Source organism: Neophocaena asiaeorientalis, unplaced genomic scaffold (assembly GCF_003031525.2).
Source record: "Neophocaena asiaeorientalis asiaeorientalis breed wild unplaced genomic scaffold, Neophocaena_asiaeorientalis_V1.1 scaffold91, whole genome shotgun sequence".
Taxonomy (NCBI): domain Eukaryota; kingdom Metazoa; phylum Chordata; class Mammalia; order Artiodactyla; family Phocoenidae; genus Neophocaena; species Neophocaena asiaeorientalis.
The window spans coordinates 7,557,990-7,585,532 of NW_020173198.1; the positions used below are offsets into that span (position 1 = coordinate 7,557,990).

The following is a 27,543-nucleotide window of genomic DNA, read 5'->3' on the forward strand; positions in this document are numbered from 1 at the left end:
AGGTCATTTTCTGTTGGGGTCCATGTGTTAATTAATGTCTCTCCCCCTCACCCCCAGGAGAGAGCAGTAGGTTCTTCAGGAGTCCTGGTGAATTAGAGGCTGGGGCCCTGGGGCAGAGATGGCCAGAGATCAGCTCCGTGAGAAGCTGTAGGCCCTGCCTATAAATACCTCAGCAGATGACATCAGACAAACCTTGTCACCAAGCTAGTCCTTGCTCTTTAAAAATCTAGCTGTTGAGTAAATCGTTTTCAGTCCTTGTCAGCATTGGAAGAAAATTTCATTGAAAGAGGGGATGTAGGGGATACCTTTAAAATACCAAAGAAGGAGATTTTATAGGGTTGGAGAGAAAATGAAAAGAAAAAATTATAAACAAATAGGTTTCATGGAAAGTTTGGCAGGAAATTATGTTTCTGTGTAATAGAATATGCATCTTTGCAAAGGAGGCTAGGCATATAAAATTCACATTTAGGGAAGATTCCTGGCACACAGAAGGTACTTAGAGGTTAGCTAGCATTAGATGGACTTCCATTTTGGAAGAGTCTGGGTAGGAAGGATGGTTTCTAACCCCTACAGCGTAAAACAAAAATTGCATATTCAAAATCACCTTGAATTACTTAGAAAGGGACAATGATGGAGACAGCAAGTCATGTTTCACTCAGTTCAGCACAGCCAGTTTTTCCTCCAGTGTAAGAACAGGTCAGTGTTTCATTGATTGACCACCAGATAAAGCAGTTGGCTTGAGTTCACAGGCCTTATATTGCTTTAGAAATACTTACCTTTAAACATCAGAACCACCTCTTGGTAGGGAAATGCTTCCACAATGAGATCAGATAGGAGAGTGACTGATGGAATAGCAGACTGATGTCTCCTAATTGAAGCGAGGCTGGGGTATGTGCTCACCGAATGGCCATGGAGGGGCCGACATGCCTGCCAGCACATGTGCATTTCTCTCTCTCCATCAAAGGCCTATAGCTGCATTTGTGTTAAATATGTACATGCTATATCTCTACTGACACAGTAGGATATTTGCTCTCCATGTCACTGCCAAACCCTGTAATACTTACTTATCCTGAGCATGAAAAGGTATGTTCCTGCTCACAGGAACAGGTTTTGAAATTGAAATATACATATTTAAAATTAGACAATCTGTATGAATCCTAAATCTAGGTGTGGGCAGGAAGTTATCAACTGCTGCTTTTGAGGATCACAAGGTCATTCTGGAAAACAGCAGAGAGAGACCAAAATCACTAGAGATTTTTCTTTATTGGTGATTACCCAGCGCCTCTGGAGGTAAGAGGGAAGGACGCTGACATACAAATGAACTGCCATGGGAATCTCACCTGTATCCACACATGCAGGGGTGTAAGTCCTTTACGTCTTGATCTCTACTTGTCCCATTTCAGTCTGGATATAATTTGAAAGCCAGCTTAGCTCTTGTACTTCCTAATTATGTTAATGTAAAATTCTCATAACGAATGCAGTATGAGTTTCTAGTGAGCCTTTCAGATCCTAAGTGTATCCAAAGTAATTATAGGCTTTAAGATAAACTAAACATATGCATTTACCTAAGACATGAACTTTTGTGTATGTGTACGCGTCTGGGGCAGAGATGGGTCTCATAAAATTTCAGTGAAAAACCATGATTGATCCAATGATGCGCTTTTTAAGGGGAGTTTATGTGGAAACTGGAAGTGTCAAAAGACAACAAAGCACACACAAAAAACCCACTTTTAAGCAAATCTATAACTTGAAAAAAAAAAAGCCTAAAAATATTCTGAGGGGTGGTATATAGTTTTATAGTAGCCATGAGAACTTCCAGCAACTGGCTAATTTCTTCATATCAGCTGGCATGTCCGGTGATCGGCACTCCCTTGAAGAGCTTTGTCACCCTTCAGTCTTCTGCCCACAGGCCTTAGTCTTGTTTCCAGATGATGCTTCAGTGAGGATGTAAGGTCCATGACCTCTAGGGTTAGTGTTGTCCACTCAGGCAGCAAGATCCTGACAAACTGTAGTGATGTGTGAGCACACATCACGGGGTGAGTCCCAGTATTTTGAAGGTTTTAAGAAGATATTTGGATTTTTGCTCCTAATCAAGAAGAGCTTTGTTGTCTGGTTTACATTTAAGACCTAGTTGGCTCATCATTCTCAGAAAAAAACTTTCTTTCTGGGTTAGGAAACTTCATCATGAGACTTGAGATATACTGGTTTGGAAAATTTCCTCAATTTCTCCTGGCTTCGAAGTCCCCGGCCTCGTAGTGGGGTAAGGCCCATAGGAGGTAGATGAATCTGAAATAATAATAATAATATTAAGAATTATATTCATTGCAGCAGCTTATATTCACTGAAGATTTACTGAGTACCATGCTCTCTGCTAAGTGCTAACTCTGTACTGACTCATGATTCCTTATAGTCCTTATACACATGAATCCTCAGTATAGTCTCATACAGAATTATTATTCTAATATTCACAGACGAGAAAATGGAGGTTCAGGTTAAATAACTTGCTCAAGATTATACACTAAGTGATAGAACCAGGATTTGAACCCAGATCTGTATGATTCCAAAGCTTGTGCTCTTCTTTGCCATATTTCCTGCATGGAGGAAAAAACCACAGATCACACAGTGAGATGAGAATCCAAAGAAGGTGAGGAAAAAAGTGTATACACAAAGATGTTCTTTGCATAGTGGAAAACTGGGACCAACATAAATGTCTAGTGAAAGGGTGGGTGCTGGTTAAATTATGGCATATTCTTACAATAGGATACAATGCATCCATTTTAAAAGATATCCAAAAGAGAGGAAGTAAAATAAATAGGCGATAAACAGTATGCCTAGGGTCCCATATACTTTAAGAAAATGTACGTATGTGAGTATAGAAAAAAAGACTAAAAGGATATATTACCAAACTGTTAGGCTGAGCAAATACAATATAAAATTGCTGTTTTTGTAGGTCAAGAGTAGAATATTGGCAATTTCATATGGTCCAACTCAACAGTTATAGTGGTCACTTCCACAGGGTGAGAATTTTTGACAATTTTCACTTTCTACCTTATGCATTCCTTTAATATTTGAATTTTATTCTTTCATTAACAATAAACCTGTGTTTTACAATAAGGAAAATAAAAATATTTCCATAAAAAAGGTGAAAGTCAGAAGAGAAAGCTATGTAAATGTGAGCTGGCTTTCCCTTCCATATAAGGGAAAGTTGTTCAAGTAGGAGAAATCAGGCATTCATTGACATTTTAGTCTGTTGTGATGGGCTGGTGGCCACGCAAGGGTAGCTTATTTCCAACATGCCTGCTACAGTAGCTCTAGACTTCTCAGCAAACACTAGCCCTCTTGGTACACATTCTTGGAAATAACTGGGTTGACAAGGATAAGTACACACCACGTGTTAACTGGAGTCACACTTACTGGCCTTGGATAAGGAATCTGGTAATGTAGTCCAATTTCAATCCTGGCTGTGCACTCATCTATACACTGTTTAATCAGGTCTGTGTCTGTAAGCTATTAAAAGGGAAAAAATAGGTGAGATTGTTAGCATCTTTCCAATGCTACATAAAGTATAGGTACACATTTTCTTAAACTTTTTTCAGTTCATTAGCAACTAAATTAAATATTGGTAATTTTAAAAATCAAAAGCAATTTAGCATAAAATTTCCCATGGATTTAACTTTTAAAAATTATTGAGGTAGATAATACAAGCACATGGTAAAAATAATTCAAATAATACAAAAGGATATAATGTAAAACAAAGTCTCCCTCTTCTTCCTGTCTCCCAGTTCCCCTTCTCAGAGACAACAATTATCAGAAGTTTCTTGTTTGTTCTTCCAGGGATATTCTATGCATATATAAGTATACCTCTGTAAACTTAGCATTTCTTCTTATAAAAATGAAAGTTCTGAACCTTGCCTTTTCACTAACAACTTGAAGCTCCTTCTGTATTTACACATACAGAGCTGCCCCATTCTTTTTAACAGCTGCACAAAATTCCAACATAAGGCTGTATTATAATTTAACCAATCTTCTACTGATGGACATTTAGGTTATTTCCAATCTTTTGCCATTATAAACAGTGGATCCCTCTAAAAATTTTTTTGGCTCACATGCAAATATATTTGAAAGATCATTTCCTAGAGAGAGAACTGCTAGGTTAAAGGGTTCATGCTTTTTTAATTCTCACAGATATTCCCTGTAGATTCAAATTACCCTCTAAGAGGCTGTACCAATTTACATTCCTAAGAACAATCCAGAAATTATATTCCCACCAACAATGAACAACAGTGCTTCTTCATATCCTCCCCTTGTTGATCAAGTTACTTTCAAGTAACCCAATTATCAGCAAGTGCTGTCTAGAAACCCTGAGTACGATACTGGAGAATGATCCACCTTCTATTTTGAACTGTAAACTGTCTTGCTCATTAGTGAGGAAAAGAAATGACATTTGAAATTTCAAAACAGTTAAATTGTGGTAGTCCAATTTCAAGGAAAGGAATGAAAAGTTCATTCTGAAAAGCAGAAAGCCAGGTAGGAGAAGGGGAGAAACCGTTTCATTCCGAGGATGGAAAATGAGTCAACACATACATGCCTCTGCTAAGAGTTTGTAAGTGGGCCTCAAAGCAGAGCTGGGATTGCATCAGCCCCAGATGACACCCACAGTGAAGTCTGGGCCATCGTGGCTTGGAAATTCCAAGGGCATTCTGTCCTATGGTACCTCTTGGAGTAAAGTTCCAGAAACTGCAACACATAGAAAGAACCACAGCTGAGTCCCTTGGGACAGAGGCTTAGCTTTCTGACCTCTGTATTTCTCAGAAACTATTGCTCTGATGTCCACCTTGGGAGTAGATTTCCATGTTCTCATTTGCTCATTAGGATTTAGACCAATTAATGAGATACCTTTGGGTTATTATTAAGCACTTATAGCAAGTGAGGTTACAAGAGACTACTTATGTCTACATGAAGGATTAGGAAGAAAGAAGCCCCTAATAAAGATGTGGTTAAGGGGGCTGAGGGCTCCTGGGGCTCCAGCTGTCCATTTGAACAAGCTGGGTTAGAGTTCTCCAAATCAGTCATTCAGAGGCTGCCTGCATGATTCTGCCATATCCACAACTACCTATACTAATATTAAACTTTTCTTTAAATGGGCTCTCTAAGCACAGTACTTGCAAAATTATCTGATACTGTTTTCTTTCTAATACATGGTAAAACAAGTATGTATTTTATTTTATTTATTTATTTTTTTGTGGTACGTGGGCCTCTCACTGTTGTGGCCTCTCCCGTTGCGGAGCACAGGCTCCGGACGCACAGGCCCAGCGGCCATGGCTCACGGGCCTAGCTGCTCCGCGGCATGTGGGATCCTCCCGGACCGGGGCACGAACCCGTGTCCCCTGCATCAGCAGGTGGACTCTCAACCACTGCGCCACCAGGGAAGTCCCAGTATTTTATAAATTTATTTATTTTATTTATTTTTGGCTGTGTTGGGTCTCCGTTGCTGCACACGGGCTTTCTCTAGTTGCGGCAAGCAGCGGCCACTCTTCGTTCAGGCATGCAGGCTTCTCATTGTGGTGGCTTCTCTTGTTGCGGCGCACAGGCTCTAGGCACGCGGGCTTCACCACTGGCAAATACGCCACCTCCCTCTGGCTCACACCACATTGGGCCAATTCAAGCAGAGGCAAATGAAGGATTATTATTGCCTTAACTGAAAACCCAAAGGGTCTTGGGCAGTAGTTAGGTGAGTGAACCTGCAAAGGTTTACTGGGCACATACTACTATGATATCCCCAGCACCAGACTAGACACTGTGAGGTCATGGTCCCTGCCTTCAACTCTCAAGGATATTACCTTGGCAGAACAACTCTGACACAATGGTATATAATCAACAAGGGCAATGACTGCTACAGACTGCTATCTAGATTCCTATATAGCAGAGTAGCTGGCCATCATGGGGTTGGGTGAGGGCAGAGAACTTGAGGAAGACTTCCTGGAGAAGATCAACTGAATCAAAGTATTTGTAAATGCTCATTAATTTAGTGACAACCACAAGGCAGGGCCCATGAGATATACTAGAAAAGGATAAGAAACTGTCTATGTGCTCAAGGAACTGACAATCTGGTTAAGGAGACCATACCAACATAAATGAAACAAACAAGAAAAAAAAAAAGAGAATATCACCAACTAATTAGGAGTAGGTATAGCTCAGTGGTCTGCAAAATTTTTGATCATATACTTCTTTCAATAAAAAATTTCTGAGCCCTGAGAATTCCCTGGTGGTCCAGTGGTTAGGACTTGGCACTTTCACTGCTGTGGCCTGGGTTCAATCCCTGGTCAGGGAACTAAGATCCCATGAGCCACACAGTGTGGACAAAAAAAAAAAAAATTTCTGAGCCCCATATGTGTATTTATAAGTTTATTAAATATATTAATAATTCCATTATGAATATATATATTATAGACATTTTTAAAAGAGTGATAAAAATAAATAGAAACAGCACTTACAATATTTTACTTCTATTCCTCAAAGGACTATTTCAGGACCTTGGGGGGTACATACACTCTGATGTGGTATGCATGGTCTATGGTAAGAGCAGAAAAAGTTCACAAGCAGGTTGGTATTAAAAGCAGGGAGACTTCAGGGATTATGAGAAGGGAAGGATATTGTAGATTGAGACGGTTTCTTGTGTAGCACTACCCCAACTGTAATTTTACATTTCTATCTAACTCTGAAACATCTTTCAGGGACCCTGTCTCGGTTTTGCTCAGTTATATCCCTGATGTCTAGTCTGGTATTTGGAACATGGTAGACACTCAGCTACTTGCTGAATGAAAGAATGAGAGCAATGGGTCACAAAATAGTGGCAGGAGCTATGACAGAAATGGGAAAGCTGGGAAGGGGAGGTGTTCTTGTGGAAAGATGAGTTCTGCTTTGGGCTACTATACTTGTGGTGAGTTCCTGCAGGTGGCTGATGACAGGTCAAGATATGGGATCTGGAACCATGGTGCCTGGGCCTCTCAGTGCAGAGGGCTGACCTTCAGAGGACACTTACAGCTGGTGGGAGTGTGTGTGAAGAAGACAGGGCAGAAAAGGAGACTGAGACGGGGCCAGAGAGGGAAAAGTAAAGAGAGTAAATTGTCAGGAAGTTTCACGAAGTGAACAGTGACAGTGCTGAATCCATGAGATCAATGAGAAAGAGGCAAGAAAAGTCAGGAGCTGAAAGCCTCCTCCCATGCTTAGGGCCAGGCAGTCTTCCTAAGGAGCTGACAGCTAGATGCTTTATGGTTTGTCGAATCAAGCCTCTTGGAATGGTTTTTGGCTCCCTGGTGTCTGGGTTCAACTAGCAAATGGAGGCACTATTTTACCCAATTTTGAGGTCCCAAAGAGCAAAGTCTCTCTGCTAACCCAAGAGGCTTGAGTTCAAAGCCAAGTTTTGAACGGAACCCCATCTTAAACCTATTCTCTTCCCTCTGAATGGGTTTATACTTGGAGGCTCTGAATAGCTTATGAATTGAAAAAGAAACCAAATTTAACTGCGCACCTCCTGTGGGAGTGGCTGACAACAGGCACAGTGTGTGAGGAACCTATCCTACCCTGAAAATTCTCACTGGCCTGACTCAGGTCACCTGGCTCATGGGGTCTTCTGAAGATGCTGAGCCACTTACCCGCTGGACTGAGACCTGCAAAGAGTGAAGAGAGAAGCCCGGGCTGGGCTCTGCTTTTCAGTGGCTGGGCAAGCCAGCTAGGCTGTGCCTCTGCCCCTTCCTGCTCCACACTCTGTCACTCTGACCTGTGCTGCTCAGTCCTCTCAACTTTAGGACAGAAAAGAAATGAACAAGCACCACAAGAAATTGCTCTCCTCCTTGCAATCTCCAGCTAGAACCTACTTACATTTTTGTTTTTCTGAAACAGTGTTCTGGCTTCATTTAATATGTACTGTTTTTCTTTAATGGTGTCTTCCATCTGCCCTGATGCAGCCTGCCATTTCCTCGCAAGCCTGAAAATTCTGCGGTAGAGGCCAAGAACTTCTTGTCGTGTTGCCGTTGTCATCTTCCGACCCACCAAAATAGAAGAGGAAAAATTTGCATAAAAATTCAATTTGACAGTAGGCAGGGAGGCAGCTGTACATTTTTAAAAATCAAGCTCTTTAATTAGTCTAGAAATAACTGCTCTTTCTGAACAGATCTGTTTGCTAGCATTGCCAGAACGGTGTTAATTATGAATACCAGCAGTCTCCTAGATGGCCTTGTACGTCATCCCATGGTTAAAGGTTGCTCAACCTTGCTGTTTGCCATGATGGCCACTTTTATGAACATGACAAAACCAAAATGCACATTTAGTGTTCTTTAAACCAGTATATTCTTTGCCAGAATATCTTAGGAATGATGCTTTTAGTGTATATTCTGGTAAAATTACATCACTAACCTGAGTGCATAGGAGAAGCCACATTTTGAATAACTGAATTTTCTAGTTAAGTGTGAACTTGAGTTTAATGCAGGGATTGCAAACTCAAGTGCCTCTGGAGCCTGGCAGGTAACAAAATGAGGGAAACCGGCTGGGTGGGGACAGTGGCCAACTAGAGAAGATGTACCCCTTGAAAGGGGACAGTTGCTACTCTGCCCCAGCCAGCTGCTGTCACGTAGAATTGAGGGCCTAAGGGTGCCAGATTTCCTGATAGCTTAACAATAGGTGGCAGTCGAGATTTTTAAAATATGAAACTTCAGAAAAGACAGTAATTCCTTATTTTTGAAAATGTGAGTACCAAACATAAAATGAATCTGCAGGCTCAATTCCACCCAGAGTTTGTCAGGTTGCAAACTGTTTTTTAGTTCATCATAACCTTGTTGAAAATATTTCTCAAAATTGTTGGTCTACTTCCTTGTCCACATAAGAACTGTATAATAAGTACAACTGAAAATCTCTCTGATGACTGAAGATCTTGTGGCCCCTCCGGGATTTGACTGCAGGACTTCAACAGGACTGGGGGAAAAAGAGACTCCACTCTTGGAGGGCACACACAATGTAGTGTCAGCATCAGGACCTGGGGAAAGGAGCAGTGACCCAACAGGAGACTGAACCAGACCTACCTGCTTGTGTTGGAGGGTCTCCTGCAGAGGTGGGGGACAGCTGTGGCTCACCCCAAGGACAAGAACATTAGCAGCGGAAGTTCTGGGAAGTACTCCTTGGCGTGAGCCCTCCCAGAGTCCACCATTAGCCCCACCAAAGAGCCTGTAGGCTCCAGTGCTGGGTCTCCTCAGGCCAAACAACCAACAGGGAGGGAACTCAGCCCCACCCATCAGCAGACAAGCAGATTAAAGTTTTACTGAGCTCTGCCCACCAGAGCAACACCCAGCTGTACCCACCACTAGTCCCTCGCATCAGGAAGATTGCACAAGCCTCTTAGATAGCCTCATCCACCAGAGGGCAGACAGCAGAAGCAAGAAGATCTGCAATCCTGCAGCCTGTGGGATGTAAACCACATTCGCAGAAATACAGACAAAATGAAAAGGCAGAGGACTATATACCAGATGAAGGAACAAGATAAAATCCCAGAAAAACAGCTAAATGAAGTGGAGATAGGCAACCTTCCAGAAAAAGAATTCAGAATAATGATAGTGAAGATGATCCAGGACCTCGGAAACAGAATGGAGACAGAGATCGAGAAGATGCAGGAAATGTTTAACAAAGACCTAGAAGAATTAAAGAACAAACAAACAGAGATGAACATTACAATAATAAAAATTAAAATAAATAGACTAGAAGGAATCAATAGCAGAACAGCTGAGGCAGAAGAACAGATAAGTGGCCTGGAAGACAGAATGGTGGAATTCACTGCCGCAGAACAGAATAAAGAAAAAAGAATTAAAAGAACTGAAGACAGCATAAGAGACCTCTGGGACAACATTAAACACACTAACATTAGCATTATAGAGGTCCCAGAAGGAAAAGAGAAAGGGAAAGGACCCGAGGAAATATTTGAAGAGATTATAGTTGAAAACTTCCCTATCACGGGAAAGGAAATAGCCACCCAAGTCCAGGAAGTGCAGAGAGTCCCATACAGGATAAACCCAAGGAGAAATATGCCGAGACACGTAATAATCAAATAGACAAAAATTAAAGAAAAATTATTAAGGGAAAAATGACAACATACAAGGGAACTCCCATAAGGTTAACAGCTGATTACTCAGACGAAACTCTACAAGCCAGAAGGGAGTGGCACGATACATTTAAAGTGATGAAAGGGAAGAACATACAACCAAGATTACTCTACCGGCAAGGATCTCATTCAGATTCAATGGAGAAATCAAAAGCTTTACAGACAAGCAAAAGCTAAGAGAATTCAAAACCACCAAACCAGCTCTACAACAAATGCTAAAGGAACTTCTCTAAGTGGGAAACACAAGGGAAGAAAAGGACCTACAAAAAAAAACCTAAAACAATTAAGAAAGTGGTAATAGGAACATACATACCAATAATTACCTTACATGTGAATGGATTAAATGCTCCAACAAAAAGACATGGGTTGGGGCTTCCCTGGTGGCGCTGTGGTTGAGAGTCCGCCTGCCAATGCAGGGGACACGAGTTCGTGCCCCGGTCCGGGAAGATCCCATATGCCGCGGAGCGGCTAAGCCCGTGAGCCATGGCCACTGAGCCTGTGCGTCCAGAGCCTCTGCTCCGCAACGGGAGAGGCCACAACGGTGAGAGGCCCGTGTACCGCAAAAAAAAAAAAAATAAATAAGACACAGGCTCACTGATTGGGTACAAAAAGAAGACCCATATATATGCTGTCTACAAGTGACCCACTTCAGACCTAGGGACACATACAGACTGAAAGTGAGGGGATGGAAAAATATTCCATGCAAATGGAAATCAAAAGAAAGCTGGAGTAGCAATACTCATATCAGACAAAATAGACTTTAAAATAAAGAGTCTTACAAGAGACAAGGAAGGACACTACATAATGATCAAGGGATCAATCCAAGAAGAAGATAAAACAATTATAGATATATACGCACCCAACATCGGAGCACCTCAATACGAGTGTTAACAGCCATAAAAGAGGAAATCGACAGTAACACAATAGTGGGGGGCTTTAACACCTCACTTACACCAATGGACAGATCATCCAGACAGAAAATTAATAGGGAAACAGAAGCTTTAAATGACACAATAGACCAGATAGATTTAATTGATACTTATAGGACATTCCATCCAAAAACAGCAGATTACATTTTCTTCTCAAGTGCACACGGAACATTCTCCAGGATAGATCACATTTTGGGTCACAAATCAAGTCCTGGTAAATTTAAGAAAATTGAAATCATATCAAGCATCTTTTCTGACCACAATGCTATGAGATTAGAAATAAATTACAGGGAAATAAAACGTAAAAAACACACACACGTGGAGGCTAAACAATACATTATTAAATAACCAAGAGATCACTGAAGAAATCATAGAGGAAATCAAAACAATGCCTAGAGACAAATGACAACGAAACACAATGATCCAAAACTTACGGGATGCAACAAAAGCAGTTCTAAGAGGAAAGTTTATAGCAGTACAATCCTACCTCAAGAAACAAGAAAAATCTCAAATAAACGATCTAACCTTACACCTAAAGGAACCAGAGAAAGTAAAACAAACAAAACCCAAAGTTAGTGGAAGGAAAGAAATTGTAAAGATCAGAGCAGAAATAAATGAAATAGAAGCAAAGAAAACAACAGCAAAGATCAATAAAACTAAAAGCTGGTTCTCTGAGAAAAAACACAAAATTGATAAACCTTTAGCCAGACTCATCAAGAAAATGAGGGAGAGGACTCAAATCAATAACATTAGAAATGAAAAAGGAGAAGTTACAATGGACACTGCAGAAATACAAAGCATCATAAGAGAGTACTACAAGCAACTCTATGCAAATAAAGTGGACAACCTGGAAGAAATGGACAAATTCTTAGAAAGGTATACCTTCCAAGACCGAACCAGGAAGAAATAGAAAAAATGAACAGACCAATCACAAGTAATGAAAATGAAACTGTGATTAGAAATCTCCCAACAAACAAAAGTCCAGGACCAGATGGCTTCACAGGTGAATTTTATCAAACATTTAGAGAAGACCTCACACCCATCCTTCTCAAACTCTTCCAAAAAATTGCAGAGGAAGGAACACTCCCAAACTCATTCTACAAGGCCACCATCACCCTGAGACCAAAACCAGTCAAAGATACTACAAAAAAAGAAAATTACAGACCAATATCACTGATGAATATAGATGCAAAAATCCTCAACAAAATGCTAGCAAACTGAATGCAACAACAATGATTAAAAGGATCATACACCATGATCAAATGGGATTTATCCCAGGGATGCAAGGATTCTTCAATACATGCAAATCAATCAATGTGATACACCATATTAACAAATTGAAGAATAAAAACCATATAATCATCTCAATAGATGCAGAAAAAGCATTTGACAAAATTCAACACCGATTCATGATAAAAGTCTCCAGAAAGTGGGCACAGAGGGAACCTATCTCAACATAATAAAGGCCATATATGACAAACCCACAGCAACCATCATTCTCAATGGTGATAAACTGAAAGCATTTCCTCTAAGATCAGAAACAAGTCAAGGATGTCCACTATTATTCAACACAGTTTTGGAAGTCCCAGCCATGGCAATAAGAGAAGAAAAAGAAATAAAAGGAATATGAATTGGTAAAGAAGTAAAACTGTCACTGTTTGCAGATGACATGATACTATACATATATAATCTTAAAGATGCCACCAGAAAACTTCTAGAGCTAATCAATGAATTTGGTAAAGTTGCATCATACAAACTTAATGCACAGAAATCTCTTGCATTCCTATACACTAACAATGAAAAATCAGAAAGAGAAATTAAGAAAACAATCCCATTCACCATTGCAACAAAAAGAATAAAACACCTAGGAATAAATCTACCTAAGGAGGCAAAAGACCTGTACTCAGGAAACTATAAGACATTGATGAAAGAAATCAAAGATGACACAAACAGATGAAGAGATATACCATGTTCTTGGACTGGAAGAATCAATATTGAGAAAATGAATATGCTACCCAAAGCAATCTAGGATTTCAATGCAATCCCTATGAAATTACCAGTGGCATTTTTTACAGAACTAGAACAAAAAAATCTTAAAATTTGTGTGGAGACACAAAAGACCCTGAATAGACAAAGGAATCTTAAGGGAAAAAAACAGAGTTGTAGGAATCAGACTCCCTGACTTCAGACTATACTACAAAGCTACAGTCATCGAGACAATATGGTACTGGCACAAAAACAGAAATATAGAACAGGAACAGGATAGAAAGCTCAGAGATAAACCCACACACCTATGGTAAACTAATCTATGATGAAGGAGGCAAGGATATACAATGGAGAGAAGACAGTCTCTTCAATAAGTGGTGTTGGGAAAACTGGATGGCTACATGTAAAAGAATGAAATTAAAACAGTCCCTAACACCACACACAAAAATAAACTCAAAATGGATTAAAGAGTTAAATATAAGACCAGACGCTAAAAACTCTTAGAGGAAAACAGTCAGGACACTCTGACATAAATCACGGCAAGATCTTTTTTGACCCACCTCCTACAGTAATGAGAACAAAACCAAAAATAAACAAATGGGACCTAATGAAACTTAAAAGCTTTTGCACAGCAAAGGAAACTATAAACAATACAAAAAGACAACCCTCAGGATGGGAGAAAATATTTGCAAAGGATTAATCTCCAAAATATATAAACAGCTCATGCAGCTCAATATTAAAAATGCAAATAACCCAATCAAAAAATGGGCAGAAGACCTAAACAGACATTTCTCCAAAGAAGACATACAGATAGTCAACAGGCACATGAAAAGCTGCTGAACATCACTAATTATTAGGGAAATGCAAATCAAAACTATAATGAGGTATCACCTCACACTGGTTAGAATGGGCATCATCAGAAAATCTACAAACAACAAATGCTGGAGAGGATGTGGAGAAAAGGGAACCCTCTTGAACTGTTGGTGAGAATGTAAATTGATACAGCCACTATGGAGAACAGTATGGAGGTTCCTTAGAAAACTAAAAATAGAATTACCATATGACCCAGCAATCCCACTACTGGGCATATACCCAGAGAAAACCATAATTCAAAAAGAGTCATGCACCACAATGTTCACTGCAGCACTGTTTACAATAGCCAGGACATGGAAGAACCTAAGTGTCCATCGACAGATGAATGGATATGGCACATATACACAATGGAATATTACTCAGCTATAAAAAGAAACAAAATTGAACTATCTGTAGTGAGGTGGATGGACCTAGAGTCTGTCATACAGAGTGAAGTAAGTTAGAAAGAGAAAGACAAATACCGTATGCTAACACATATATATGGAATCTAAAAAAAAATAAATCCCACTACTGGGCATATACCCAGAGAAAACCATAATTCAAAAAGACACATGCACTCCAATGTTCACTGCAGCCCTATTTACAATAGCCAGGTCATGGAAGCAACCTAAATATCCATTGACAGACAAATGGATAAAGAAGATGTCGTACATATATACAATGGAATATTACTCAGCCATAAAAAGGAATGAAATTGGGTCATTTGTAGAGATGTGGATGGACCTAGAGACTGTGATATTGAGTGAAGTCAGTCAGAAAAAGAAAAACAAATGTTGTATATTAACGCGTATATGTGGAATCCAGAAAAATGGTACAGATGAACCAGTTTGCAAGGCAGAAATAAAGACACACATGTAGAGAACAAACGTGGACACCAAGGGGGGAAAGCGGCAGAGGAGGGTGGTGGTGGTGGGATGAATTGGGAGATTGGGATTGACATCTATACACTAATACGTATAAAATAGATAACTAATAAGAACCTGCTGTATAAAAAAGATAAATAAAATTCAAAAAAAGAAAAAGTATGAACAGGCCAATTACCAGTAATGAAATTGAATCAGTAATTTAAAAATTCCCAGTAAACAAAAATCCAGGACCAGAGGGCTTCACAGGTGAAATCTACCAAACATTTAGAGAAGAGTTGACACCTATCCTTCTCAAACTATTCCAAAAAATTCCACAGGAAGGAACATTTCTGAACTTATTCTATGAGGCCAGCATCACCCTGATATCAAAAACAGACAAAGATATCACAAAAAAAGATAATTACAGGCCAATGTCACTGATGAATGTAGATGCAAAAATCCTCAACAAATTATTAGCAAACCGAATCCAACAAGACACCAAAAGGATCATACACCATGACTAAGTGGGATTTCAATATCTGCAAATCAGTCAATGTGATACACCATGTCAACAAATTAAAAATTAAAAATCACAGGATCATCTCAATAGATGCAGAAAAAGCTTTTGACAAAATTCAACGTGCATTTGGGACTTCCCTCGTGGTCCAGTGGTTAAGACTCCATGCTTCCACAGTGGAAGCATGGGGGCATGGGTTCGATCCCTGGTCAGGGAGCTAACATCCTGCATGCTGCATGGCATGGCCAAAAAAAAAAAAGTGAAAAAAAAAAAAAATTTAACATCTATTTATGATAAAAACTCCCCAGAAAGTAAGCATAGAGGGGACATCCCTCAAAATAATAAAGGCCATATATGACAAACCTACAGGTAACATACTCAGTGATGAAAGCAGCCCACTCTCACCAATTTTTTAATTCAACATAGTTTGGGAAGTCCTAGCCACAGCAATCAGAGAAGCAAAAGAAATAAAAGGAATCCAAATTGGAAAGGAAGAAGTACAACTGTCACTGTGTGCAGATGGCATGAAACCATACATAAAAAATTCTAAAGATGCCACCAGAAAACTACTGGAGCTCATCAATAAGTTCAGTAGTGTTGTGGGATACAAAATTAATATATAGAAATCTGTTGCACTTGTCTATACTAACAACAAACTATCAGAAAGAGAAATCAAGGAAACAATCCTATTTAGCATCATATCAAAAAGAATAAACTATCTCAGAATAAACCTACCAAGGAGGTAAAAGACCTGTACTCAGAAAACTACAAGGCACTGATGAAAGAAACTGAAGAGGATGCAAACAGATGAAAAGATATACCATGTTCTTGGATTGGAAGAATTAACATTGTTAAAATGACCATACTACCCAAGGCAATCTACAGATTCAGTGCAATCCCTGTCAAAATACCAATGGCATTTTTCACAGAACTAGAACAAATAATTTTAAAATTTGTATGGAAACACAAAAGACTCTGAATAACCAAAGCATCTTCAGAAAGAACAGAGCTGGAGGCTTCATGCTCCTTGACTTCAGACTATACTACCAAGCTACAGTTATCAAAATAGCATCATATATCATTTATAAAAATAAACTCAAAATGGATTAAAGACCTAAATATAGAACTGAAAACCATAACACTTAGGAGAAATCATAGGCAGAACAGTCTTTGACATAAATCGTAGCAAGTTTTTTTTGACTTGTCTTCTAAGACAAAGGAAACAAAAGCAAAACTAAACAAATGGGACCTAAGTAAACTTATAAGCTTTTTCACAGAAAAGGAAACCATTGACAAAATGAAAAGACAACCTACTGAATCGGAGAAAATGTTTACAAATGATATGACCAATAAGGGGTTAACATGCAAAATATATAAACAGCTCATACAACTAAACATCAAAAAAACAACCTGATTAAAAAATGGGCAGAAGACCTGAATAGACATTTTTCCAAAGAAGGCACAGACATGGCCAACAGTCACATGAAAAGATGCTCAACATCGCTAATCATCAGAGAGATGCAAATCAAAACCATGATGAGATATCACCTCACACCTGTCGGATGGCTATCATCAAAAAGAACATAAATAACAAATGTTGGCGAGGGAGAAAAGGGAACTGCTGGTGGGAATGCAACTTGGTGCAGCTACTATGGAAAACAGTATGGAGGTTCCTCAAAAAACTAAAAATAGAATTACCATATGATCCAACAATTCCACTCCTGGGGTACATACCTGAAAAAAAAACACTAATTCAAAAAGATAAGTGCACCCAGTGTTCATAGCAGCATTATTTACAACAGACAAGATAGGGAAGCAACCTAAGTGTCCATCAACAGATGAATGGATAAAGAAGATGTGATATATATATATATATTATGTTGTACACCTGAAACTAATATAATGTCGTTAATCAAGTGTACCTTGATTTAAAAAAAAGGAAATTCAGAGAAGATATGAAAAAAAATCCCACTACTAGAGGATTGTGATTAGTCAAATTTAGGAGAATGAATACTGTACTGCCCTTAACAAATTACCAGGCTGGGAAGACAAGGAAGACAGATTTAGCAAGTGAGTAGCAGGACCAGGCACTGGGACACCTCATTATGAGTCCTGGGCTTTCCTCAAACAGGTCATCTGTTGAGAAGTAGGCTGCTCATTGCCCTTTGAGAACAGACCCATTTCCAACCCAAGGGGCAGGGGTAATACATGGAGACTGCATGCTTTAGGGTGGTCCTGAGCTTATGAGAATTTAGGCAGCTAAAGAAAGCAGATGGGAGCTGGAAGGAGCTGTGTTTATCTAGAAATTCTAAGTAATTGCAAGGACTTCACCTTAGAGAGACTGTCTCTTTTGAGTATGATTGCACCTCTTACTCATCCTGACCCTGGTGACCTTTCTTAAGCAATGAGGAATGAACCAAGGCTTAACCATTTGATGAAAAGCTTGAAATCACTACTTCACCCAATTCAAAAGTTAAAAGGACATACCTGATATCCATTCTGATATCCATTATACCTCACAGGAAAAAATGCTTGAAAGGAATTCATACAAACCAGAAGAGATCATCATGCATTGTGGCTATAACTGTAATGAAAACTCGCATGAATTGATGATGTTCTTCCTGGTAAGGAAACAGGTTTCTGAGTTTCTGGCTCTCCCTAAAACTCCATGGTTTCATATGAAAATACATGAGTCAGTTCCTGTGAGGAACAGAGTCTTCGACTAACCTCTATTAATGACTGCTTCACTTCCCTGTCATTAACAGATGAAACTTCCTTGACTGCATGACACTTAAGAAGGAAAGTGAAGGCGGTATGGCATATTAAAACAGCAGCAACCTTCTCCAAAGTCTGACTTTCATTTCTTTGTTTTTACTACTGTCTGAACCACAGCTTCAAACTATAACTGATCATGTACCATAAGCTGATACACACGCCCTGCAAGTATGGTATTTAAGGTAACAAGCAGAACTAACAATTGGTATTTAATAAGACCATTTTCAAAGCCCTTTAACGTTTAAGTGTTTTGAAAACTAATCCTGAAAGGAAAATAAGTGATGTCTTCCTCTCCAACATCAGGTGATCCGGACTGTGTTTCAGTCCAAAAGATTTCCACAGTCTAAAGCTGTGTTCTCCATTATGTACTATTCGCAAGTGGTTGTTACAAAGCTTGTGATTCTAGAAACAAAATCAGCCATATAAATTTTAAAAATGTTAAAAAGCTCTCTTCTTTTTGGTTTATATCTTTATTCCCAGGAAGCAACTTGTTTAGGAAACGTGACTTTTCCCTGAGGGTCTTCCTCCCTATGGTATGATGGCTTGAAACCAACATTTATTCCTCTAAAACTATCAATGACCTCTCACTATTGATGAAAGGCCGAGTCAGCCCTTCTTCTTCTTCCCTAGTCTCAGGGGTTGACCTGATGCAGTGGGGTCTGCTGGGATTCTCCCACGGTCGACATCAGGAATATGAAATTGTTTAGAGGACCACAACTGAACTTCAGTCTCAACTGCCTGTGAAGTCAGTTCTTAGAGAATTTTTACAGTTAAGGTTTTCTAACTTTTATTCTGAGACTGATATTTCTTCAAATTCTGCTTTTCACTTCCTTAACCCTCAAATCCCAGAATGAGGAAAGATAAGAGATAGGAAGTGTGCCTGGGAGGAATTGTGACTGGAAACTGGGCTCTTTTCTTCAAATCGTATTTCATGCATAAACACAGTGCCAGGATAAAACTCATTACCGAGCACCTACCATGTGCAGCCTACCATTAAAAAAGGGCTGACAAATATTGCTGCTAGTACATTTTGGCTTCAGGTCATAGTCAGAAGTTTCCCTTAAAGCAAGTGTCCCAAAGACTGGTTGGGGAGGTAATTTTTGATGTACAAGAAAATATTTATTTTCTTAGTGTGATTCCCTTAATGTGTTTTAATAGCCCAACAAACACATGATTTAAAGTGATTTCTATTTGTAGTGATATAGAGCTACCTTTAAACATATTACGGAAACTTTTAAGCTGGTTTAAAACATAGGTAGGACTTCCCTGGTGTCCAGTGCTTAAGACTGTGCTCCCACTGCAGGGGCATGGGGTTCAATCCCTGGTCGGGGTAAGATCCGGCATGCTGCGCAGTGTGGCCAAAAAAACAAAACAAAACAAAACAAAAAAACATAGGTAAATAATAGCAGAAATTGGAATGTGGAGTTTTGATTTAAGGCAGTTCTGTCAAAGAAAACATAGGTAGGACTTCCCTGGTGTCCAGTGCTTAAGACTGTGCTCCCACTGCAGGGGCATGGGGTTCAATCCCTGGTCGGGGTAAGATCCGGCATGCTGCGCAGTGTGGCCAAAAAAACAAAACAAAACAAAACAAAACAAAAAAACATAGGTAAATAATAGCAGAAATTGTGATGTGGAGTCCCCAAAAACCTGAGTCTGGGAACTGTAGCTATAAGGCACCCTGCTGTGGTGTTTGTTCTGCTGAAACTTTCACTTAGAATGCCTGTCTTCTGCTGGCCACCTCAACTTGTAGACACCAGTTTATTCTCAGGCTTTTCTGGAGCACCTTTTTCTCTGCTTCTATCACATCCAGCTATTGTTCTTTTGCAGTTTCACTGTCTTTTTCTTCCCAGAGTCTCTGAATTCCTGGAGGGCAGGGACCGCATTTTGCTCATTAAAGGAATAATAATAAGGATAAGAATGATAATAATAACAGTAACAGCTACATTTATTTTGCACTTCCTCTGTGCTAGGCTTCCTAGGTACTTTACATACATATATTAACTCCCATAATCGGCACAGTTCTATAAGGTAAATACTACATTATCCTGTTTTACAAAGGAGGTACCTGATGCCAAAAGAGGTTAAGTAACTTGAGCAAGGTCACATGGCAAAGAAGAGGTGGAGCCAGGATTCAAAACCAGATAGTGTGGAGTCAGAGCCCCAACTTTTAATCACTAAATAGGCTGCTCAATCTCAGTAAATGTGGTTGAATGTCTGCTGATTGCTTTAAAGAGCTTAGCCAGTTGTGACAATGGGAACTAAATTCTATTCCCTTCCTACAAAGAGCAAAAGACCAATCTTTCTGCACCCTGATTGAATTGCAATTACCCTTTTATAAGGTTTTCCATATACCATCTGCCCCTCCCCTGCAACTGTCCTTCCTCAGTAATGATGTTACACACCAGCACCTTTAGAGGAGGCTGTGCACTTAACTGGACTGCTGTGCTCTTCTGCTCCCTGCGGCAACCCTGTCCCTGACACTCCAAAGGAGCCGACATCACATAAGAGATACCAGCACTCATTACAGTGCTACCACCCTGCAGGTCTTACTCTTTCCTCCCAAGCATCTATCCATCCATCCAACATTTATTCAGTGCCCATGTGCCAGGCTAGGCATACAGTGATAAACATGCAGCCACGGTCCCTGTCCTCCTAGAGCTTATATCCTAGTGGCAGAGGCAGATGATATACAAGAAAAATTTTTGTATATATTTTTGTATAATTTTGGTTATATGTGCTCTCAAGGAATGAAACAGTAATATGATATGAATGAGCAGAGGTGGGGGTTATTTTATTTTGGGTGGTCAGTGACGTTTGAGCTGAGTCTTGAATGGTGTTCAGGAACCTATTAATGGGAAGAATTCAGGGGAAGGTGATGCAGAAAGAAAGAACAGCAGGAACAAAGGCTATGAGGTGGGAACCAACCTCAGTGTTAATACAGTTGAGAGCCTATCGGGGAAGTGGGACCACAGGTGGACAGGATCCAGCACAGGCTGAGAGAGTAGGCCTTGGAAAGGAGTTTGATTTGTAGTCTAAGAGCAAAAGGAAGACATCGGTAGGTTTTAAGCAAGTAAGAGTATCATGGTCTGATTTACATTTTTAAAAACATGCTGGATTTCAAACTGTATCATAGATACTTGTGATTCTACCAGTCTTGCAGATGGTGAAGAGTCTTGCCTAATGCTACTTAACTGACAGGAGAACTGGGATTAAGAGCCAAAAAAGCTAAATGATTATTTCCCTGACTGAAAGCTTTTCCCTGTTTTTATTTTGGAGTCAGTAATGGGGACTCCAAACAGGCAGTGATCAATTTCCTAGGGGGAAAAAAAAAAAACACACCACCCACTCACTCTTCCACTTGCTGTGGAGAATGAAAATACAGTGAAAGGGTCTATATACTTGGCATGTCTAGATCTAGTTTTGCAGGAGACCTACAGGAAGATTTGCCAGGACTAGGGGCTTTATCCACTTCACCCTTTTCCCCACCTTTGGAACAGTTTCTTTCACCTTTGGAAAGAGCATCACTGCATGAACACTTAGAAGTTTAAAAGCAGAGATGAAAATTCCCTTTCCTCAGATGAAATTTATAGAAGTATGACTCTGGTCTCAGGAATGTCAAAATTCCAAATGCTGCACTCCCATGAGGCTTTGCCGTCTACTGAAGAAAAAGTGTTGCAGTACAAACAAGGGACAGAAAAGGCAAGGGAAATTAACTGACTTTCAAACCCCAGGTGGAAGGAGACTCCATTCTTTCAAGATCTGTCCTTAGGTGTAAATTTATAAAATCATAACCAATGAATATAATGTAGTCAAATTTCTCTCCCAACTACTTTATGATTTTGGGGGAGGGTGATGATGAAACTCACCCAGTGAAATCTATCGTATGTGTTCACCATGTACCAGTGGTGACCTATCCCATGTCCTGCTGCCCTATCTTCTTAGATCTGGGACTCCTTCTTTTTGCCAAATGGAAGGCCCCAACCTATACAACTGCAATATTCTTTTTTTGCTTAACTGCTGACTCTCATCCTTTGGCTTTCATCACTTTTCACGGGGTGCCTTCTTCACACTGGGTCAGCGTCCCTGCTCTGGTGTATACCCCTATCATAATGTTCATTCTACTCTATTGTAATTTTCTGTTTGACTTATGGTTCTTCCTCCACTGTGTGTGTTTTGGGAGGGAGAGAGAGAAGCAGGTTGGGACCCTGTCTCATCCATTACACTCCTAGGCCTGGCCCAGAGTTGGAGCTTGAAATACATCTGTTAGAAGAAAAAAATTACCCACACAGAATAATCACCAGTAATTACCATTCTCATCCTGAGATATATGCAGTGGTATTTGGATCAGGTTTCGCAACAGAAGACCCTAGAGCATTAAAAATTACTAATTAACCCTCACAATGATGTTTTCAAGAGTGGTACTGTGGGTGTCAGGGTGAGAATTGAAGATTAAGTGTTATTTAGCAAGGCAGTCTTCTCACTTCCATCTAGGGCAGTATACACAGCTGTTACATAACCCTCGCTCTTAAGTTCTCTTAAGGCCACTTAGGGTTTGTCCACAGGACTGAAATGATATACTGTATTTCCAGGAAGCTTAGAATCAAACATATAGAAAAATGAGTTTTTGATATTTTTTTTCTTAAAAACAATCCTTTGGGGGAATAAGGTCCATTGCAACCAAGTGATGAGGGTTCAAAACCAACCTAAAAAATTATAATTTAAAGCTTTTGTCATTTGGAAAACCTCCAGGGAACTGAAGCATTCTTATAATGTCAAAGCAAACAGATTTTCATGCCCCAGATAGCAGAATAGAGAATGACTACTTGATTTTAGGCATTCAAAATTTTTCCACAGATGTAAAGGACAGGAGATATAATACAAACAATGAACTAATGGGCTCTGGAATGATCTGGGTTTGAATCCTGACTTCACCACATCAGGCAAGATATTAATCTTCCTGAGCCTCGGTTTCTTAAAATGGGGAAACAACAGAACCTTCTTCAAAGAGTTGTTTTAAGGATTGTTCATAATAATCCATGTAAATCACTTAGCATTGGAAGTTAACAAAGGCAAATGTTACCTGAAAAGGAGGAAATAAAGGAGGAACAGTGAGGCCTCTTTTATCTCTGCTAAACTTTGCTGCCTGCTGGCGAAATTATCGCTTTGTGGCAGTAATGGATTTTCCTAAAGCTGTTTCCCTCTGATCATTAATAATCCCTGCACAGTAAAGAGCTATTGTTCTTCAGTATGAGTAAATAACCCTGCCCGAGGCATCGCTTATCTTCAGACCACAGAGCAGACTTCTTACTGGAAATACACTGCAGGTGCCAACACCAAGGGCAGAGCAAGCTTCCCTTCCTATTTTTCTTCCTTTATCTCTTACTCCTTGCTTATCCTTCGGTGCACTTTTCTCCTAGATCTGTTATCCTTCCTTACTTTCTGATGTATTCCCGTATCCTATACAGTATCATCTTACCTAAATTGAATAACCTTCAAGCTAAACCAAGTGCCCCCATCTCCCCACCCCACACACGCCCCATGGACTTGTTTCCTGACCTGGATTCAGTGTTTGGTTACCAGAATCCAAAAGGGGAAGTGTAATGCCACACACTGTTTTGTATATCTCAGGATATGCTTGTGTGGTGTACTTAATCATACGGTGGCTAGTCTCTGAAACAGCATCTTTTTACACAGAAATTGACAATGGTATGTCAGAGATACGGGTCAGGGAGGAAAGGGTATATCATATTTTTATCTAAAGGAAAATAAATTAGGTTAGGCCCCGTAACATGGGAAATCTTCAGAAGACAGGGAAAAACCAAAAATATTTATGTCTGAAAGATTTCTAAACTCTCCCAAATAAGATCATGTAAGGCACATATATTCATCCTAAATATATCAGCACAGGAGCCCACACAAGATTATACTTGTAAGGGGAACGCCAATCAGGCTCTTGTATCCAAGAGATGTACAGCAATTTGCCCCCTCAATTCAAAAGAAATGGAAGCAACTGTTTCCTTATCATCATATTTTAAGAGACAAAGACAAGGGAAGGGTCAATAAGAGGTAGTGAGAACAAGTTACCAGAAGTAGGAGGTGTGTGTTTGGAGTGTCGTGTGTATGTGCTGGCAATGGGTGAAAAGTTGGTCAATGCTTGAAGATCAACCCCAGTCATTCGTTCGTAACTACTCAGGATGTGAACCCTTCATAGGAACTAGGGAAGTCAAGAGAACACAAAACATTTAAATTAAAACATTCAAACCCCTTCTTTGTGATAATTTCCTAAGAAACTGGATTAAGAAGCAGACAAAAGGGCTCTGGTTATAACATTAGATACACCTAACCCTTGATCCAACCACCTGATATATAACCCTCACCCTGCACCGGGGGTCTCCGCCTTCACGACAGTTTCCAAGTACCCTCCACCTATTGAATAAGCAACTTTCCCCACCTGCAGAAGCACGGGAGCTCTTTACTAGACAAAGTTCCTTTAGAGTAGGAGCAATGACTGTCCATCTTTAGTGTGCAGAATGATTAGCAACCAGAGTACCTTCGAGTTTCTCCAGTCCAACAATGACCAACAGAATGTTCTTCAATGATGGAAATATTCTATATCTTCGCTGTCCAACAGGGTAGCCACTGGCACTGGGCACCTGAAATACGGTTAGTACATCTGAGGAACTGCATTTAAAATTTTATTTCATTTAAATTTAAATAGCTACATGTAGCTTGTGGCTACATATGGACAGCAGAGCTCTAGACCAAAAAATTGCAAATCAAATGCCCACAGGGGTTAGGCTGGTAGAAGAAGGGAGAAGAATCTCATTGGCTCCAGCTGACTGTTGCTCTGTAGGAACCTCAAGCTGGTGTTGCCAGATTGTCTCATTTTTCAAATGAAGCTGAAAATCAGATTTTTTAATTTGGCAAGTAAATTTTAAAAAATAATTTAAATCAATCTGTGGGCCAAACTACATTTGTAGGCAATATCTGTCTTGCCAGTTTGTAATCTGTAATCTAGGCCAACCCCTAAACTCAAAGCAAAGGGTCTTATTCAAGGCCATTCTGTTGGTCAGTAGAGATGCAAGACTGAAACCCAGGCCTTCTGATTATTCTTCTGATACCCTTTGTAGAGTTTATGAAATCAACCATATCTAGTGGTGGAGGTGGCAGCAACAGCGGGGACAAATGCCCCTTTGTCAGAAGCTGTTGAAGTCCATGGTCGATATATTATAGACACAGTGTTCCTATATGTTGGGTTAATGGGCAAGGCTCTGAAATAGGAGTCAGCAGGGCACAAAGAAGAAATCGTTCACAGGGTAGTCAGACCTATAAACAATTAATAAGCAAAGTAAGGTTTGCTATAATGAACACAAATCACCTAAGCAGCAGTCCAAAAGCACTGACAGCTGGCAGAGGAAAGGAGGAAAGAGATCTGAGCCAGGCCTCTGAGGATGAGTCTTGATGATTATGAGGGTGGGTCCCATTATTCAAGGATATTACGGGGCCTCCTTCTATCTTGGAGGCTTTGTGTGTGTGAAGAGTCTCCTCTGCTGGCTTTTCCTTCTCTGGATCATCTCTACATGTAAAGAGCCCCAAGGAGTTTAGAGGCCTTCCTCTTTATCTGCACCCTCTTCTTAGGTGATCCAGGAATAAACTGCTACATTTATTATCTCTCAGTTTTCCCTTGACTTGTATATGTAACTTCTCAACATCTTTACTTGGACCATTAATAGACTTATCAAAACTAGTATGTTCAAAATAATAGTAGCGCCTTCCAAACTATTTTCTCTGCGGAGTCATCCTTGGTTCCTTCCTTTCCCATACACTTCACATCCAATTTGGCAGCAAGTCCTGCAAGCTCGACTTTCAGAGTACATTCCAAATTTAATTCTCTCCATTTCCACCATGAATACAACACTACTGTCACCTCCCCCTTGGCCCTACTGCAACAGCCTCCTAGCAGGTCTGACTACGTCTACCCTTCTCTATCCAGTAGCCAAGAATGATTTTCTAAAAATGTAAATCAGATCTGGTCACTCCTTCTTAAAACCCTCCATTTAAAAAACAGCTAAACCCTCACCTTGAGCTAAAAGGCTATGCTTGATCAGGCCCTGCCACTTCTCCATCACAGACCACTCTGGCTCTGGCTCTTTCCTTTCTACTGCAAGCACATGGCCTTCTCGCCATTTCCTTCCTCAGACCCCTTCCCGTTGGTTCATTTCTCCACCTAGAAAGCTCATTCCCTAGCTTCCCTCTTTTCTCGGATTTCTGTAAACCCGGCCTCCTCTGAACAGACTTATCCGATTTAGAGTGGCCCTCCCCACATCTTCTACCACTTCACCTGATACTACTACCTTTGGGGCATTTCTCACTTGCTGATATCTTACTGATTTACTTTTTAACTTTCTCCCGGACTCGAATAAAAAGTCACGGAGCAACGCCTTTGGCGGACCGAGGGATTTAAGAAGCTGGTTCTCATTATCTTAGAAAATCTCAGTATCGTGTAGGGGACTCGTCTGTGTCAACCTTCCTCAGCTAGACGCCTCTCGCCCCCGGATTTGCCCCTACTAATCTCCCATTTACATTCGGGAATCCAAAGGATTGAGAAGTCTCAGATGGGCCCCAAACCAGCATTTCAGCGTTCCTAAACCAGGGCTCCCCTTCCTGGCCCTCGAGCCGCTTCCCTTAGCAAGTTGCCGAGGCCAGCGGCGGTGACACCGAGCCGCCCTCGCGAGGCTGCGGGGGCGGGGGGGGGTCACACAGGCTCGTCTCCTAGCAACGTCGCACCCCGCCCACCCCACCCCATCCCTGCCCCTGGGGAGCCAACCCCTTCCCCCAGTCTCCCGCGCCAGGAGTCAGCGTCTCCATTCTCTACACTCACGCTGCATCAGTCCAGCCTTCCCCCACCCACAGAAGCCCGGCAGCCTACCGCAGGCTGGGAGGAGGCGGCGCCGGGAGCCCAGCTGAGCTGCGGCCGACTGAGCTCTGGCAGGTCCGGTGGGCCAGGCCGAACCAAACCACCGGACGGACCTGTGGGAGCATCAGTCCCAGGTCGAGGGTAGGCTCGAGCCTTCCTTAAACTTCAAACTCTAGACCACGCTCCGCCGTACAGCCACAATATATCCAAGTTCATCCTTTCCTTATTTTCCTTTTCTCCCTTTAGTTCTCCTTTCTCCCCCCATCCCAGCCAAAAATTGGTCCAGTCCATCTCCTCCTAGCTCTCAGTCCGCGTCGTTAGGTCTTTGCCCTTACTTGGCGACGGCTTCGTACGTCTTTGCGTACGTCGTGACGCAAACTGCCACTCTTTCCCTACCCGCCCCCCTCCTATTCCGCGTCCTGGAGCGGGCGGCTTGCGGGGTTACCGGAAGTGATGATGCAGGAGGCGATGGAGAGGGCGGGGCTTCGGGGCGGCCCCCGCCGGTGGGCCGCAGATGAAGAGGAGGCGGCGGCAGTGGTGGAAGAAGAGGCGGC

General features: G+C 40.9%; 1 protein-coding gene across 8 annotated transcripts; it reads right to left on the reverse strand.

Annotated features, from left to right (window-relative positions):
- Nucleotides 1–1,244: 1,244 nt before the first annotated feature.
- Nucleotides 1,245–27,181, reverse strand: LYRM1 (LYR motif containing 1). Of its 8 annotated transcripts, none has more exons than XM_024744688.1 (6): nt 27,002–27,181; nt 24,623–24,725; nt 16,996–17,031; nt 7,882–8,040; nt 3,415–3,507; nt 1,245–2,286 (listed from the first exon to the last, which is right to left on the reverse strand). In XM_024744688.1, exons 3-6 carry the CDS (start codon nt 16,996–16,998, stop codon nt 2,170–2,172), a joined length of 372 nt encoding a protein of 123 aa, XP_024600456.1. In that variant the 5' UTR covers nt 16,999–17,031; nt 24,623–24,725; nt 27,002–27,181; the 3' UTR covers nt 1,245–2,169. The 8 variants fall into 8 exon arrangements, with proteins under 8 accessions (XP_024600456.1, XP_024600458.1, XP_024600460.1 ...); XM_024744690.1 differs by lacking the exon at nt 27,002–27,181 and adding an exon at nt 25,451–25,487; XM_024744692.1 differs by lacking the exon at nt 16,996–17,031 and having other exon boundaries at nt 27,002–27,180.
- Nucleotides 27,182–27,543: the final 362 nt, after the last annotated feature.